The sequence below is a fragment of the Podarcis melisellensis genome, assembly GCF_964234715.1.
Source record: "Podarcis melisellensis genome assembly, chromosome: 13".
NCBI lineage: Eukaryota > Metazoa > Chordata > Lepidosauria > Squamata > Lacertidae > Podarcis > Podarcis melisellensis.
The window spans coordinates 20,167,539-20,185,048 of record NC_138545.1 but is presented as its reverse complement, the minus strand read 5'-3'; the positions used below and the strand labels follow the sequence as shown (position 1 = coordinate 20,185,048).

Sequence of the window (17,510 nt, the reverse complement as noted above, 5' to 3'; positions counted from 1 at the left end):
TGTGGGGAACCCAGGGGTCCTGGATCCCATTAAACACCCTGGCTAATGAGCTGCTCTGTTTAATTAGGCCCCACAGCCCTCCCAAGGTGGTTCTGGCCCTTGTCTGTACCAGCCTGCTCCATTCAGAAGGAACCAATGCACCCCACTGGATCACTCCCGGTAATTTATTTTAGTACTCCCAAATCTCCCAATTGGCTAGCATCCCCTGTTAACACCCCCTGATGTGCACACAAACTGAAATGAAACTGACACTAGTGAAGCTGTGCTGATGTGAACAGCTAGGGGAAGGTACAGTACCAGGAAAAACTGTTACTTCCAACATGCTCTAATGAACAAATGTTCACACATCCATAGCGGGCCAGCTTCCCAAGAGAGGATGCAGAAAATAATACTCACTTTGTCAGCTCAACAATAAGAGTGGCTTTCGGGGCTGCAATCAGATTGACATTTGGTTTTAGGACATGCACCATGCTACAAAAGACAAGCAAGGAGGAAGTGATGACCGTAGAAATAAGAGACTGAGGACCCACCCACTTTGCTGTCCAGTCTAGTGATGGCAAACTGCCCTCTACACAATTTGGAATTAACTAAGTAATGGTGAGTTTTAACGGCATGTGCTTCATTCGACAAAATGTAGGCGATTAGCTTATACCCAGTCTTTTTGCTAACCATCATTCTGATTTATTTGCAGGGTGATCATATTACAATGAGCATTCATCTTCATTTGTTTGTGGGGTCTTTATATGTCTTTGCATGAATCATTTGTCCATCCCACGTTTTCCAGTGCATTTCCTTGTCACTTTCCAGACTGCAAGAAGTCCATTTTTTAAAATAAAAAGTGAACTTGTAGTGCTAGGGCAACAGAGCCCTCTGATCCACCTTAAAGGCGCTAACCTCAAGTGCCAATGTGTGCTTGATCCCTTCTGCAAAGCACTGACAGACTGGAGACAGCCCATAGAGGCTTCCAGATGGCTGCTATTTTCAGATGGCAAATTCAGGTGGCGCAATTATAACTGATTGGGAGCTCTTGAGGAAGAAGTCCACTTCCCCAAAAGACAAGAAATTTTGTGATAAAGAAAGTGACAGGAAAATGCACTGGAGAGAAGCAGAAGAAGGGGAAGAGTTCAGATTTGATATCCCACTTTATCGCTACCCGAAGGAGTCTCAAAGCGGCTAACATTCTCCTTTCCCCTCCTCCCCCACAACAAACACTCTGTGGGTGAGGGAGGCTGAGAGACTTCAGAGAAGTGTGACTGGCCCAAGGTCACCCAGCAGCAGCATGTGGAGGAGTGGAGACGCGAACCCGGTTGACCAGATTATGAGTCCACCGCTCTTAACCACTACACCACGCTGGCTCTCAGTGTGGGATAACACTTGCTTTGATGCAACGCCACAAGCAAATCAGCATAAATGCTCCATAAAGAAGAGGTCAATTGGTAGCGCCCTAAGAGAGTTGGCCTCAATGCAGGAGAAACTCCCCAAACCTGGTTGTGTGGTCTGGTCACTAACTCACAGAAATGAGCGAGTCCCATCAAGGGTAAAGGGCTAATATTAGATACCTTTTGTGTGTGCACCAACAAAGGGTGCAGGCCATAGGTGGCTGGCCTGCTAAATGCTGACCAGGGATGCACAGACCCTCGCAAAAATCTTGTTTTGTGTTCTAAACTGGGAAGTACCTTTGGGGGAAATGGCACTCCATTTGCTACACAACAGCCAAGCACTATATTAGATTTCATCCAATGCTAGTTCTGCTCAATGTACCCCAATTGAAATTAATGGCCACGGCTAGCTTAGGTCCATTCATTTCAATGGGTTGGATACAACCCAATGAGCTGGATAGCCTTGTATTCAAAGTGAGGGAATTATAAGCTTTGATGATGTCACCAGTCTAGATAGGCCAACATCTTTGCAACTAGATAAACCATGTCCTGCCTCCCAACCCTATTAGCTGCTTCCTACTTCTTGGCAGGGAACCCAAGAGTCCAGACTCTTGCAATATTCTCTTCCCCATGCCTCCAACCCAGCAGTCCCGTGCCCTCAGCCCATTCCTACCTGCAAGAGACGAATATGAGATTGAAGAGTTGTTGGTATTTGCCTTTGTGGTGGAGCTCAGGGAGGCAGTTGAGAGGCAAGAAGCAGACTCTGGCATCTTCTACGGAAGGAGGCCCTGCAGCATAGGAAACACACCGCACAGGGAAGAGAGAAAAAGCCAGGCTGAGAAACAACAAGGCCAATGCAACAGAAGGCAGGGAAAGGAGCAGATATTTATTTTGCGGACAGGGAACGTGGCTAGAAACAGAGAATTTTATTCTGCAACTCAGCAGAGAGTATAGAAATAGAGACAAGCGGTTCAGGATACTGGAGGGTGATAGTCTCAAAATGCATTTATTATTTTGATCTATCTAGATCACACCCCATCTTCCGTTTTAAAAAAATCAGTGATGTAGAGATACGTAGGCACAAGCACATATGAACTTGCTTTATATAATAAGGCCAGTGATCCATCTAACTCACAAATGCCCATTCTGATGGGCAGTGGCTCTCCAAAGACTCAGATAAGTCTTCTTAGCTCAGCTATCTGATAGCCTTTCCACCGCAGATGAAAGGGACTGAATCTGGGAGTTTCTATATGCAAAACATACATTCGGCTGCCTCCTCAGAAAACAAGAAGGGTTGTGAAACTGCATACTGTATGTCTACGGTTTAAAGTGCTGCATGAGGAATTGGAAGGGGAAAGTTCTAATCCCACTGATGTTGACCCTCTTACTCCCAAGTGGCTGCTCAAACTGCTCTTGCTCCAAAGAACTGGCGTAGATGAGGCCAGCCGCTGGAACATCTGGAAAGGATCTCCCTCAACACTTTATGCTGTATTAATCTGTTTGCTCACCCGCTCTTCTCCCCTGGGCCTATTAATCTGATGCTGCAAGACTGCAAGGCTTTTAAGGGTCAGTGAATCGTATAAACATTTTGTAACTAGCCCTGAACTCTTGGGGCGGAGGGAAGATCAAAATCGAGTCAAGCCAACAAGCCATCACTCACTGGCGTATTGCGGAACCCTCTGGCCCAAGAGAGGAATGGAAAAGACCCTTCACAGTCCCTTAAACTGAGAGCAATGCCTGAGCCAGTTTGTATGTCAGATGAAACCATGTTTTGGAGAGACATGCTCAGGGCAGGAACAAACCAGCACAAGCCTCGGGCTCACATGCCCCCTCCCCTCTTTTACTTCAGCAGTTTTTAAAGTTTCACTTCCCCCAGAACTCAGATGGCCAAGGCACCCAGGCAAGGGGTTGTGATTTATAATTCTGGTTTAATAAGTCAGGTTAAGAAGCCATGATTCTTTCTCCAGACAACATAACAAGCCAGGATTCTGGGGGGAAAGCTTTCTAAATGTCTGCTCCAAACTATCCGTGCAAGTCTGTGGCCCTTTAAAGCTGATGCACGTCTGACTCAACCAAGGTTTATAGCATGATGGGCAATCAACCTGTTGACTACTCACCACCGTTAACACCCAGCTTGGAATGGTCACCGGCCCCCTGCAAGTTGCCACTAATTCCCTCCTCGTCAGAGGATGCTGCTGGGTCATAGCGGGTGTTATAGCTGAGTTCATACAACAGGGCAGTGACATTGTGCAAGGAGATTTCCTGGGCACTCTGTGGAGAGAAAGAAGAAGACCGGAATCTGTTTTTATTTGAGTCCCTCTTTTCCCGTCTTTGAATTCAAGTCCCTTGAACCTCATTTTATTTTTAGCTTCTCTACATCCTCCTTATGCCATACATGGCCTGCATTTTTTTGGATAGACCAGGGGTTGTCAACCTGGTCCCTACTGCCCACTAGTGGGCGTTTCGGGATTCTAGGTGGGTGGTAGGGGGTTCTACGGCACAAGCTGAATCCTCTTCCCATCGAGCACTGGTGGGTTGTAAGGACATTTTACCATCAAGAAAGATGCATTAGTGGGCGGTAGGTATAAAAAGGTTGACAACCCCTGGGATAGACAAACAACCTCCCCTCCATAAGCAAGTTCCGGAGAAACATGCTTTGAGCAGTTCCCATTGGCCAGCATTTCTGTCAGTCACAAAGCTACTTCCCCCACTTTTTTGGAACAGTTTTCAGAGCTTTTCAACTTGCTGGATTTTCCGCAGAAAGGGAAAATCCGGGTTAAATAGCGCACTAAACCAACATCTAAGCAGATCAACATATACAGTGTTTGTCTACGAAAATGGGGTGGATGAACCTTTTAAGGCACGAGGAAGAGGCAAAAAGGGCAGTATTCAATCGGAAGGCTGCAAAGGAATCCAACAAGGAGCAAAGGCTGAAGGAGGCAGTAGAGAAATCCGTTTTCACTCCAGCTTTCAAAAAGTCATCGTCTTCTTGTTTATCAACCCTCTTCTCCTTGCAAAACCACAGTTGCTTTTCTGATGCCCGGTAAAAAGGCAGCCACACTCACCTTACTGGGGATGCCATTGGTCGTTTTCAGCAGACTGGGATCTTCTGCCTCAATCCCAAAAATGATGTAGGGGCCTGTGGCTACGTCTCCCCAATATCCCCGTGCTGGTATTCGTTCCCCTTTCTGAGAGGCAAGAAGTCTGGATCAGTATATACGTCATTTTTGCCCACAGCTGGTAGCCCACCAGTTTAAGAGTCCTGCTGGGGAAAAGCAATTACAAAGATTTCCAGGAAGGGGGGCAGGATTTAAAGGGAAGAATTGGCAGGCAGAAGGGCTAGCCCCCCTTTTCCTATCCACTAATTCTCCCTTGGTTAGCTTTCCCAAACACGGAACTGGTGTTTCGCTCATAAGATGAAGTTCTGTTCTCAGCAGCGTGAGAACCGGTAACTGCAGACAAGAGGTGGAAACTGTTGGGATCCCAAGAAACAACACTTCCTCAGAGGATGGCTGCGGACTGCCAAAATTACGGGTGCATTTTCATCCTGCATGACAGTGCTCACAAACTGGATGGGAGAGGGAAAAGGACACAGAATCCAGGAGGACTAAAAACATGTATTTTGTATTAGTCCTAGAAGGAAAGAGCAATCTAAAAACTGACCTACTCCCTTAGTAGGACTGCACCTGCTGCAACTAGAACCTGCATCCCAAAACCTACCTGCAAAAGCAGATTAAAATAATCAAATCATTTCAAGAAATCCTGAATGGGTAGTTGCAGATTAGACACACACCTCTCTGCTTCTCATGCTATTGGAAAAGGATGACAGAAGCTACAGTGTGGCTCCCCCATGCTGTTGAGGTAACAGGAGGCAGTGCAGTGCAGTGGTTAGCGCATTGGATGGGGTGTACTTGGGTTCAAATCACTGCCTAGCCATCAAACTTGCTTTGCGATTCTGAGACAGTCATTCTCTCTCAGTCTAATCTATCTCACAGGGTTGATGTAACTAAAGGGGAAAGGGGAATCATCCTGTACTGACTTGAGCTCCTTAAAGGAAGAGGGGAATTATTAAAAATGGTAATGAAAGGGGGGCACAGAAGGGGTGGTAACCCTGTCTAAGAATAGGCTTACGGTATATTCTCCTGCCACCCCACAAAAATAGGCCCAAGTGTAGCCAGTGTGCTGGACTCTTAACTCGCATAAGCTTCAGCTAATTTAGTCAGGGATGACAGGATAGTCCCCCAAGTTCCTGGCCTAGCACAACCAGTCTCAAGAAAGTGAGGTGGCTCACATGTCTGAGGAGGCGGCCAGATGCCAAGGTCTTGTTGGGGATGTCGTAGGGGGCTTCTCGCATTTCAAAGGCCATGCCTGTGTCCCGCCACCGGTAAAACTCACGGAAGTTTATCACCTTGGCCTAGGAGGGGAAAGAAATGCCACAACTGTAGAAAGATGGTAACTCCCAGAGTAGCCCAACTCCCTCTGTAGCCCAGCAGCCCCAAGCGGAGCCAGAGGGGTTTGCAAGCCCAACACGACCGCCTTCGTTTCACTTACGCACCCCATGTTCATGCAGCTTCATATTGAGGTCCCAGTCGCACACCCCGCGGCGAGAGTCATAGCGGGCCCCCAGGTACTGCCGGAGTCGCAGATCCCAGAGCTGCTTGATCTGGAAAGTCTGCGGGTCGGGATTCCGCCAGAACTTGAAGATGGCCTCCAACTGGTCCCTCTCCTTGAACTGTCAAGCAAAGAGGAAAAGTGAGTGAATAACCGGAGCAGTAATTCCAGGATCCTCTGGAATAGCAGCTAACAATAAGTGGAGTCCTGCCGAGCCCATCATGGCAATGACAGCACATCAATCATGGCTCCATCGCTCCTGCTGGATTAACTTGCATTTTACCTTGAGGGCAGACAAGTCAAGGAGGGGCAGATGAGCTTGCTGGAAATCAGGGTCTGTGACATAGCGGATGAAGAGGTTCGCCTTCTCCTGCAGATAAGCAGCTGTTTGGCCTCGGAGCAGTGTGTTCCCCATCAGCTCCAAGAAGGTCTCACTTTTCTCTTGGTTGGTGGGAGGGAAAAAGAGACAGGCTTCAGCCTCCCGGAGACCCCAGTAAACAAGGGGCCAGAAGCCCTGGGAACCCAGGGAAGGAATGGAGATGGTGAGGGAGCATTTCATCTGCCTTCACCTTGCAGCCCCATCTTCTCTAGAGGCTCCACAGCCAGACTCAGAAACAGCAGCTGCCGACCCAGGGCTTCCAGATTGTTCTCCAGCACGTAGAACTGAGCAAAGGAGACAAACAGTGAGGAGGGCAGGCTTTAGTTTAAACAGCTCTCCTCAAGATCACAGCCATACTAGACATCTAAAACACGTAACGTCCCCCCCCAAAGAATCCTGGGAACTGTAGTTGGCCCCTCATGGAGCTACAATTCCCGGCACCCTTAACAATCTGAAGTTCCATAGGTGTCCTGTGAAAATGAATCTTAAGATGCTGTCATAAATTTATGAGTCGGACAATTGGACCATCTAGCCTAGTATTCTCTGACTAGCAGCCAATCTCCAGAGTCTCAAGTCAAACTCCATCTTTTCTGTCCCTACCACCTTCTGCCTGCAATGCATGTGCCCTGCTACCCGATTTTGGCAGGGGTGGGACAGGCTAGGACACTTCCTTCAAGAAATCCTAACTATCAGAGCTGCACAGAAGACAAGGAGGTGCCCTGTCTTGAATATGCTTTTCATCATTCAAGTTCTACCGTTTCCTCCATTTTCTTTCAACCCTTAAGGCTTTGTCTAATATTCCAAATGTGAGTGAAAACTTACTGAGTCAGGAAAGCCTATCCACATCAAACCCAACAGTAACAGCAGGGCAATTTATTGGAGCCAACTAGAGCCGCCCAAAATGTCACAATGAAAATGAGGGCGCTTTCAAGTTCAAAATAACTCTCTGTCTGGCTAGCTAACCAAAACACCCTCAAGAAACAAGAAGTTTATTGTCCTGTCCTTCCTAGGCATTAGTGTATATACAGTATACATGTAATGTTACTCCTGCCAGTCCTCCAGTCTTTTGTTTGGCAGATTGATGATTACAGTCCAGAATGGCTGGTTAAGATTTAAATCAATGGGTACCAATGACCAGAAGGTGGTCTCTTGATAGGTGGGGAATCTCTCTGTGGTTTGTCATGAGATACCTATCAGGGCTGGAGGGTAAGGGCAGGTATGCGTGAGAAATAGAAAATGTCAGCAAACAGAACAGCAAGAGATAGCTGGGAGCTGACTGAAGAAACTTTGGAGTGCAACTTCATTCTTAAGGGATGAGATGCAGGAAAGCAGATCTGCTCCCCTGCGGGTCACTGATCATTCTGCCCGCATATTTGTAACTAAAGGAAATTACACAAAGGTATTATAGATCTCCAGCATGCTCTCATCCCGAGAAACCGGCAGCACTGTCCCTGGAAGCATACTGGAATCGTCTAACACGGATAAATAGTAAGGTGTCCTGGTTCCGACTCTCCAGCTCTAACTCAATATAGTGGTACCTCGGGTTAAGTACTTAATTTGTTCCGGAGGTCTGTTCTTAACCTGAAACTGTTCTTAACCTGAAGCACCACTTTAGCTAATGGGGCCTCCTGCTGCCACTGCACCGCCAGAGCACGATTTCTGTTCTCATCCTGAAGCAAAGTTCTTAACCCGAGGTAATATTTCTGGGTTAGCAGAGTCTGTAACCGGAAGCATATGTAACCTGAAGTGTATGTAACCCGAGGTACCACTGTACAGTACATTATTCTCTCAGTAGATCTTCTCTATCCCAGGAGGCTCAACTTCCTGAATTTCCCACATCCTAGCTTGAAATGAATTGGCTCACCTTGCAAAGATTCTAGGAGTTCTTCCATCTCCCTAGCCTGCACCTCCTGGCTTTCCCAGGGAACCCAAGAGTGCCAGAAAAGCTCCTAGAAATTCTGAGCCCCAAACTGAAAAGTTGATACCCCCCTCCACTTTCTTTCCTGGCCCTACTCCCATTCCTTCCTCTCTCCTCGATGACAAAAAAGTCCTCTTGTTATGAAGTGACACTCCAAAATGCTGGCTGTGAGACACATTGCCGCTGATTCATCTCCTCGTGATGAAGGAAGGTCGCAAGGGGAACGTGCTGGTGAATGTTGTCTGGTAGGAGCTGCTACAGGGGAAGGGGCTGAATTGATGCTGTTTCTGTTAATTGTCATCTCCCCCCCCCCACCTCCATGCTCTTCCTGAACTTCACACCTCCCTCACACGTGTCAGTCCATGGCCTTCATGGGACATCTGAGCTGACCATGCTGAGCTGAGGGGCTCTCGTTGATGGGCAGCTGCCAACGCGTCCCTGCCAGGCTCCTCACACTGACAGGAATGAATTAATGTTGCCACACGTTTCTGGGAAAGGGGGCAGAGCGCCAGCATCACTTCATCACATGGGCAGCCTGAGTCACCGTTGGAAAGGGAACCCAAGAGTGCCAGCTCCTCCGACCCTGCTCAACAGAGAAACCTCTCCTTCCGCAAAGCGAAGAAAGCAAAAAGGATGGGAACTTCTTCCCAGGCCCTTTGCTTCATTGCAGTGTCTGATTTTGGGCTCTTTAGGGAGGCAGTTGCTGGAAGAGAGACAAGGTCCTTCCCAACAGAGATGACTCTGCCCTTCCAGGGTCAACATCAAGCATGTAACAACAACAACAACAAATAGCCCGCCCACTCTGGGTGGCTCCCAACAGAATATTAAAAGCACAATAAAACATCAAACATGAAAAACCTCCTTAAACAGGGCTGCCTTCAAATGTCTTCTAAAAGTCAGGTAGTTGTTTATTTCCTTGACATCTGATGGGAAGGCCCCCTGCCTGGTTCCCTGTAACCTGATTTCTCACAAGTGTCAGTGTCTCGGCACTCAGTCCTAGAAGCACTCTGTTTGGCAGTGTAATATTCTGTGGGCGGAGCCAGCAGCAATGGATCCAAGCTGAATCCAACCCTGGTGGTCCTGCCAGTTTTGAAATCCATTTACCCCCCCCCCAAAAAAAAGGTACATTTATTTATTACCCTTGATAAGTTGCCTTTCCTCCATCACAGAAACCAAGGCACAATACGCACAGGCTTCCCTGTTAGTCTCCCTGCACAGACACTAACCAGAACCTAGGCCTGCATAGCTTCAGCAAGGTTGCTGCTGTACCTTTTGTATTGCATCTCTTAGTTTGGAAGTTATATATTATAAAAATCTAAATCACCTTGAGAAATTTGGCAGATAGGTGGTACAGTGGTACCTTGGTTTACGGACTTAATCCGTTCCGGAAGTCTGTTCTTAAACCGAAGCATTCTTAAACCAAGGCGTGCTTTCCCCTAGCAGTGGGGGACTCAGTTTACAAATGGAAGACACTCAACAGGAAGTGAAACATGTTCTGCTTCCAGGGCAAAGTTCACAAACCAAAACACCTACTTCCAGGTTTGAGGCGTTCTTAATCCGAAGTTGTTCATAAACTAAGCTGTTCTTAAACCAAGGTACCACTGTATATAAATGTAGCAAATAGATACAGACATCGGATTCTGCATTTGTAGTGATGCTGCTCAAGCAGGAAACGCAGACAAGCCTGTTTTCCCACCCGACTCACAGCCTTTGGAATCTGCCCCATTCTGCTGTCCTGTTATTAAACAAGCATAGATAATGAGAATTTAATTTTAAGATCTATCTAGGCAAGAGACACGCAAAGCTTGGCTAAGAACAGGGAAGGGCTGTCCAGTTAACAGCAGCTCAAGACAACATGGAAATCTGCGGCAGGAGGCAAGTTACACACATTGATTTTCCGCCGTGGCCACCGTTGCGCCTGACTCATTGTCTTGAGGATATGACGGCCGTCTATTGATCCCACTAGCAGGATGTTCAGTCCCGGAATACCATCCTGGGACAGCTGCAGATGTTCCATAGAGGCCTCCAGACCTGTTGGGAAAGTGAAATGGCTCTACATGTTGCACAGCCATGGTAAATCCTGTTTTCCTACTAGAAATATTTTGTTAAAAAGTGCAAAATAAACGTGCAGAATTTATTAGCATTCCCCAGAACCCGGCACTGAAGTCTTGTTTTTACAAACTTTGGAATTTGCCGCAAGGAACATAGAGATGGCTGATGGGAAGGAAAACAGCTAGAAAGCTCTGCAGTTCAATAGGAGAGCTATTTCTGTGGGTTGACATCTTTACAGTCAGCCAATGCAGAGTCCATTTATATATACGTTTATTTCTACCCAATTCTATGAAGGGCTTTCAGACGTCGGACCATATCCTAGTATATTGTTGATATGCTCAAAGTTTAATTGAAAGTGACCGTGGGAACCAATCCTGTTGGGAAATCAGGATATGAAGATAACGAAGGGCTTTTTGGTTGCTAGGCAAGCTCTGCTCCCCCCCCCCCTCAGCCTTCATTGCCCCTTTGATAAGTGACATGGTTCTGAATGCTTCAGGGACGCTGTTTGTTTTTCCATTTTTAAAGGACTTCCTACACTAAACCTCTGCTGATAAGAAACAAAGCTCTGTGGGTTCATGACTGATGCAAGGGCCAACCAACCAGAGCTGCGCAAATTCAGCTTCAGCTGCAAAAAAGAAAAATGGCTTTTTCCTGAACTTGATCCAGTGAACAAGATGTGTGTCTGAAATGTGGCAATTGCACTTCTCAGAGCAGGAATTATGCATGTCTGAAGGCACCCGAAGCAGAAGAACAAAGCTGCAAGCTATGAGGAGAGACCCTAGAAAAGCACAGAATGTCCAGCTAGAGTATTTTTGTCTGCCTGAACGTTTTCAAATGTAGCTTTACATCCAGAAATCGAGAAACTCAGCTTTTTAAAAAGTTCAGATAGAAGCTGCCATTCTCAGGAGCTCAGATTCTGCACCAAATTACAACAGAATCACAGAAGGAACACCGTGGATATACGGTATTTCAGCACTGGCTGAAAGTTTTCTGTTTAAACCAAATCTCCCCAGCAGGGAAATAATATGCCTTTTGGGTAGCTGCACAGAGGTGCTGTTGAAAGCCCCCAAGCAGCTGGGAAGGTATCACTGGTGATGCTTCTACTCTCAGAAAGCACCTGTGTCTCAGTATTGAGCCTACAACAAAACAGGGTGCATTTGATCAGCTGAAGCAGTTTCAAACTCCTCACGCAACCTGTGAAACGAGAAGATCCCATTTCACAATAAAGCAGGCAAACTAAAAATAAAAATAATGATGTTGCTTAAAAAACAAAAAAGCAGGCAAGCAAAGTTGCAGGGGTTATATTTGTGGAAGAAGTGGTACCTACATGTGGCCTGTAGGTCAAGTGCTGGAGAAAAGCCCCACCAAGCTGTGGTGCCAAAACCATTGCCGCTTCCTGCTGCTGTCATGGCTGCATAGAAAGCACAAGGAAGACATAGTAAGACACACATACACACACTATTTAAGACCATCAGGATTCAGGGGGATCCCACCAGGCCTCGCTTACTCTCTCTGCTGCTATCTTGCTTTCTTTCTCAAATCCTCATACATACTTTGGCCTCCACACCCCTTCTCTTCACATATCACTGCTGCCGTTTAATTTGGAGTGATAAAGATGCTAAAGTGTGGCAGGCTAAGAGGCTAATGGACCAGGAAGTCCCTTGGATCAAATCTTGCCTTTGCCACGACATCAACAAAATGGCATTAGGCCAGCCCCAACGCCTCCATTAATAATACTGGCCTACCTTAAGATTACGTTATCGATTACAAGAAGTATGTGCAGCACTTTGAACAATCAAAGCGCTATATTGTTACCTATGCTGCCTTACAGGGCAAAATGCTAATGTCATCAAACATTAAAACAGATCTCATACATTCTTCTGCCCCTGCAAAATAGCCTGACCTGATCAAGGGATGACCTTTGGAATTTTATTTCTGTCTCTTAACACCTTGGGGCCATGAAAAATGTTCCAAAATGAGCGCTAAGCCTACTTTCAAAAGGCTCCCCTCTATTCCTCACCTGCTTGCCCCCCTACATTTCACAGGATTGAGCCATGTGCTCCCAAATCCAAGCAATTCACTCCAGATGATGCAGTACATCCAAGAGCAGGGGGTACAGACCCGTCCCTTAAGGCTACTTGGCGAGGAGCAGGGAAAAGGAAGGAAGGAATCTGCATCAAATGGAGAAGAAACTGCACCAGGAAGCATCAAGATTAGCAGGAGGGACCGGCCTGTGGTGCTGTGGAGCATTATGCCACTCAAGTTGGGCTCAGGATACTCCATGATCTGGAAGAAGGTATCAAACTCGATATGCCAGGTCCAATCCCCATCATGACTTCTGGTAAAGAAGGGATTATCCTTTCACTTTCTAATAAACTCTTTATTTGGTTCATTCCAGCAAATAAGGAGGTGGCTTAGCTAACTGAATAGGCACAATCATGGTCCAAACTGAACTCTGGCTTCCAGCATGGCATCTGGTACGTTTTATGTCCTTCTGATCTCTGCCTTTTTGTGTTTTAACCTTTGATTTTATGTACAAGAAGTTGAGAAGATTTTTCTTGATTTAGTATTTCAGAAATTTATGTATAAATAAAAGTTAAACAAAAAACACATTGATTTCCACACTCTCAGCTTTTGTGTTTCAAATAATGCAAGCTTCAAGGGCTAAGTTAAGGCAAGGATGGATTACAATCGCCAAGGATCACAGGCTTCACACATGTCTGGTAAGACTCTTAATTTTTATTTAAACACCACAACTTTCTGTTCTGCATCACAAACTGTTCTTTAAACTAAGAAGCAGGTACTATTGCAGTGAGGCCATAACTGTTCAAAGATGGATGTGGAGAAGAAGCCCACGGGGCACACACGAATGTGCTGTACTGCCTTTAAAAAGTCCTGAAAGGCCCCAAATGGCCAATGAAGGGGCATATTCATAGGTCAACCCTCATTTGCAAAGCTCCCACTGAGTGATCATGCATATATTCCACAAGCCCCATTCCTGCTCCCACTATATGACTGCACTAATTTGGACTTGAAGCAAGTTCACTTAACTCAGCATGAATGTCAACAGCTCAAATAAGCCAGCCTGCTGTTGGCTCTATTAGGTACAAACAAGGTTTGCCTATAACAACCTAATAAACACAACTAAATTATTTATTCAGCTGAATAACTGAATAACTTTTGCATGGTTTAACCTGTTCAAGATGATCTTACAGAATTCAGCTCTCTCTTGGAAGAATCTTTATTTGGGATATGTATTTTAAAAAAACAAACCCACAGGGAATGAGCTATTGCAATTAAAAAACCACACATAAATTGATTGATAGATATTTCTGCAGAGTATAAGAAAAAGAGATGAATCCCTGCCTACATTCCTCTCTCCTCTACTGCTGTTACTAAATAGGTATTCAGTACCCATGAAAGACTAGGTGGGGAACCATAGCTCAGTGGTAGGGTTCTGAGCTTTGCATGCAAAAGGTACCAGGTTCAATCCCCAGCATCTCTAGGTAGAGCTGGGGGAAACTTCTGCCTAAGATCCAGTTGCAAATCACTGCAGACAGATGGACCAATGGTCTCACTTTAAATTCCTAGATGACCAATGCCTCTCTTCCAGCCTTCCCCAACCTGGTGCACTTCAGATGTTTTGGACTACAATTCCACACCTGAAAGGTGTCGGGTTGGGGAAGGCAGCTCCATCCATTCTCCAGCAAATCTATTTTGTAGGTGTGGGAGGACAGAACAGATATGAGATCTGTAACAGGATCCCTCAAATTTTATTATTACAAGAAGAAAAGTTGCCAGGTGGGGTGTAGCTCTAATTTTGTTGTTGCACTGCCCTTGTGCAACTTCCCCAGGATAAATAAATCTATGCCATCCCTGCTCCCACACTGCTCAGTGGTAGGAGCACACAGAAGACCCCGTGTTCAAACTTTAGCCTCTTCAGTTAAAATCCAGAGTCTGGCAGCAGGGGGCTCGCATATTTCTGCCTTAAACCTTTGGTGGCCTGCTGCCCACCTAGGATTAACCATACTGGGCTAGATGGGCACCTTTGGCTGTCTTCAATCCTATAACCACTTCCCTGGGAGTAAGCCCCCTTGCATTAAACAGGGCATACTCCTTAGTAGACATGTATAGGGATTGTGATGCAAGTAGAATACAGTCTCCTCCGTCCCTATAAGCCACACCAGAGTTGGGGGGGTGGGAATTACAGGAACAATAAAGGAGTCTGGAGTGTGCAGGAGGATGCCACCCCAATGTTTACAGCTGGGGGGGGGACACCTGCAGCTCTCCTGCTGTTTTGTTGGACCCCCGACTCCCATCAGCCTCGGCCAGCGAGACCAAAGGTTAGAGACGATGGGAGTCCAACAACATTTCAATTTTGGGGCACACAGGTTTCCCCTTATCCTTTTCCGTATAGGGATGCATCCATTCATTCTTTGGCAGCAATAGTCATCGCGAGCTTAATCTCCAACTTACTTCACACGCATCTTAAAAGCAGAGACATTACCTTGCCAAGAAAGGTTCATATAGTTAAAGCTATGGTTTCCCCAGTAGTGATGTATGGAAGTGAGAGCTGGACCATAAAGGCGGCTGATTGCTGAAGAACTGATGCTTTTGAATTACAGTGGTACCTCAGGTTAAGTAATTAATTCGTTCTGGAGGTCTGTTCTTAACCTGAAACTGTTCTTAACCTGCAGCACCACTTTAGCTAATGGGGCCTCCTGCTGCCGCCGCGCCACCGGAGCCCGATTTCTGTTCTTATTCTGAAGCAAAGTTCTTAACCTGAAGCACTATTTCTGGGTTAGCGGAGTGTGTAACCTGAAGCGTATGTAACCTGAGGTACCACTGTATGGTGCTGGAGGAGACTCTTGAGAGTCCCATGGACTGCAAGAAGATCAAACGCATCCATTCTTAAGGAAATCAGCCCTGAGTGCTCACTGGAAGGACAGACCCTGAAGCTGAGGCTCCAGTACTTTGGCCACCTCATGAGAAGAGAAGACTCCCTGGAAAAGACCCTGATGTTGGGAAAGATTGAGGGCACAAGGGGAAGGGGATGACAGAGGACGAGATGGTTGGACAGTGTTTGCTAAGCTACCAGCATGAGTTTGACCAAACTGCGGGAGGCAGTGGAAGACAGAAGTGCCTGGTGTGCTCTGGTCCAGGGGTCACGAAGAGTCGGACACGACTAAACAACAACAACAACACTTCACACGCAGATCTTCCTCCGCCACCGCTGGGCTTGTAGCTAAACCTCGCTCAGCCCTCGCAACCTCACTTCCCGCAAACGCAACACAAACACACCCAGCGTAGCCCGATTCCCTTCGGTTCCAAAAAGATAAATTCAACCCTCTTCCCGCACATTTTTAAACTTCCCTTCCCCAAAACGGAGCCGCCGCCGCCCCGCTTGGTCTCAGCCTTCCTCCCAGCCACCCCGCTCTAGAAATGCCTCCCTCTTTCCTTCGCAGCCCCGGGGAAACTACCCCGCTTTACCTGCCCTCGAGAGGTCCCGCCCCCAACTCCTCGTTTTCCCGTGACGGACAAGGCCCCCGTTCAATCGGTCGTGCTGCGGCCCGGCTGGCAGCCAATGAGTGCGCGAGGCAGGAGAGGTGGCGGAAGAGACCCCGGGATGGCCGGAGACGCTGTCTCCGTGGCAACGGGGCCTGCAGCGACGCGGGCATAATGCCAGGCCTGCGTTTTCCTGGGTTTGAGTGGACTATCCTGCCCTGGTCTGCCTCTGCGCCTTTAACGTTATTACCCACTTGATGTTCCTGAGTCATTATGGTTCCTGGCATAAGTCTTAAGTATAAAACTCCCGGGAATGGGTTGCATATAGCAAAAGCAAATGTCTCGCAAATCAAGCTGCTGATGGCACATTGGCACAGGAGCGTGCTAGGCTGCAAAAGCGACCCTCAGTGCCAAAACAGAGGTGTAAAATATTTATTTTAGAAGACGCTATGCCGTAACAATGCCGTTGGAAACAAATACAGCACACATCAATCCTGAAATGGAACATATGTAGGATATAAACAACAATATATGGAGGGCCACATGGATATTGAACCATTGCTGATAATTAAACAATTTCACTGTCCTGATGGCGACTGTTATGTACTGAGTTGAATAGGATCCAAACTGCAGCAGTCTGATTGGTCCTAGAACAATAGGATCTAAAATGCAGCAGTCTGATTGGTCCTTGAACAATAGGATTCAGAATGCAGCCGTCTGATTGGTCCTAGAACAATGCAGCAGTATGATTGGTCGGCAGGAGCCACCCAATTCAGCTCCAGATAGAAGTGAATCCATAACCTGATTGGCTTACAGGAGAAGTCCGGAATTAGCCAATCATGTGCAGCCCATTGTGTAAATAATGTATATAATGCAGATACTGTGAGGGGACTTCCATTCCTCCTCACCACTATGAGCTGAATAAAGAGCATGAAATCACTTTGCGACTCTGAGTATATTTCAGCGACAATCTGTATTAGTGGCAATAAATACTTTTTTTCAAATTTAATAAGCCTCAATACCACAGTCCACTGCCTTTCCCCATGAACCTCCCAACCCCTATTTTCCACCTCTTTGTCTAACACTGCCATTGCCTGCACCAGTGGCTGCTCTCCATTTTGTCCACTATGGTCTATTATCACATTCCACTAGAAGCCTCATAAACATTTATTGGGTAACATATCCAGGACTGGCAAATATCCAGATGTTGAAGCTTCTTTCATCACAGTATCTTCAAGCTAGGAAAAACTTTCACTTGTTGGAAGCATCCGGCCAGGAACTGAGCAAATGTCCAGGAAAATCCTGACGTATGGCAGCCCATGTTGTTTTTACCATTTCTCCATAAAAATAGCTCAAAAACAATTTTGCCCAAAAATCTCAACAACTTTGCCCCCCCCCCCCGGGTTGGTGGGAGTCCAACAGTATCCAGAGAGAGCCATGTTCAAATATATAAAAGGATGTCACATAGAGGAGGGAGAAAGGTTGTTTTCTGCTGCTCCAGAGAAGCGGACACGGAGCAATGGATCCAAACTACAAGAAAGAAGATTCCACCTAAACATTAGGAAGAACTTCCTGACAGTAAGAGCTGTTTGACAGTGGAATTTGCTGCCAAGGAGTGTGGTGGAGTCTCCTTCTTTGGAGGTCTTTAAGCAGAGGCTTGACAACC

At 46.6% G+C, this 17,510-nt stretch overlaps 1 protein-coding gene and 1 long non-coding RNA gene across 15 annotated transcripts in view; one reads left to right on the top strand and one right to left on the bottom strand.

Moving 5' to 3' along the window:
* Nucleotides 1-15,960, bottom strand: part of DNAAF3 (dynein axonemal assembly factor 3) — a 16,600-nt gene extending 640 nt beyond the window's left edge. The window contains exons 1-11 of one of the 14 annotated variants that reach the window (XM_081886006.1): nt 15,830-15,960; nt 11,667-11,750; nt 10,176-10,340; nt 6,560-6,653; nt 6,274-6,431; nt 5,935-6,111; nt 5,671-5,793; nt 4,445-4,567; nt 3,497-3,650; nt 2,053-2,167; nt 397-471 (exon numbers count right to left, since the gene is read on the bottom strand). In XM_081886006.1, the coding sequence (XP_081742132.1) occupies nt 397-471; nt 2,053-2,167; nt 3,497-3,650; nt 4,445-4,567; nt 5,671-5,793; nt 5,935-6,111; nt 6,274-6,431; nt 6,560-6,653; nt 10,176-10,340; nt 11,667-11,726 (1,244 nt within the window). In that variant the 5' untranslated portion in view covers nt 11,727-11,750; nt 15,830-15,960. The other 13 variants (XM_081886001.1, XM_081886007.1, XM_081886002.1 and 10 more) reach the window with 13 other exon arrangements.
* The window catches only part of LOC309355343, a 25,617-nt gene extending 8,107 nt beyond the window's left edge, over nt 1-17,510 (top strand). Inside the window, exon 3 of the long non-coding RNA XR_014162506.1 lies at nt 17,424-17,510. This is a non-coding gene — a long non-coding RNA (uncharacterized lncRNA). The remainder of the gene's footprint in view (nt 1-17,423) is intronic.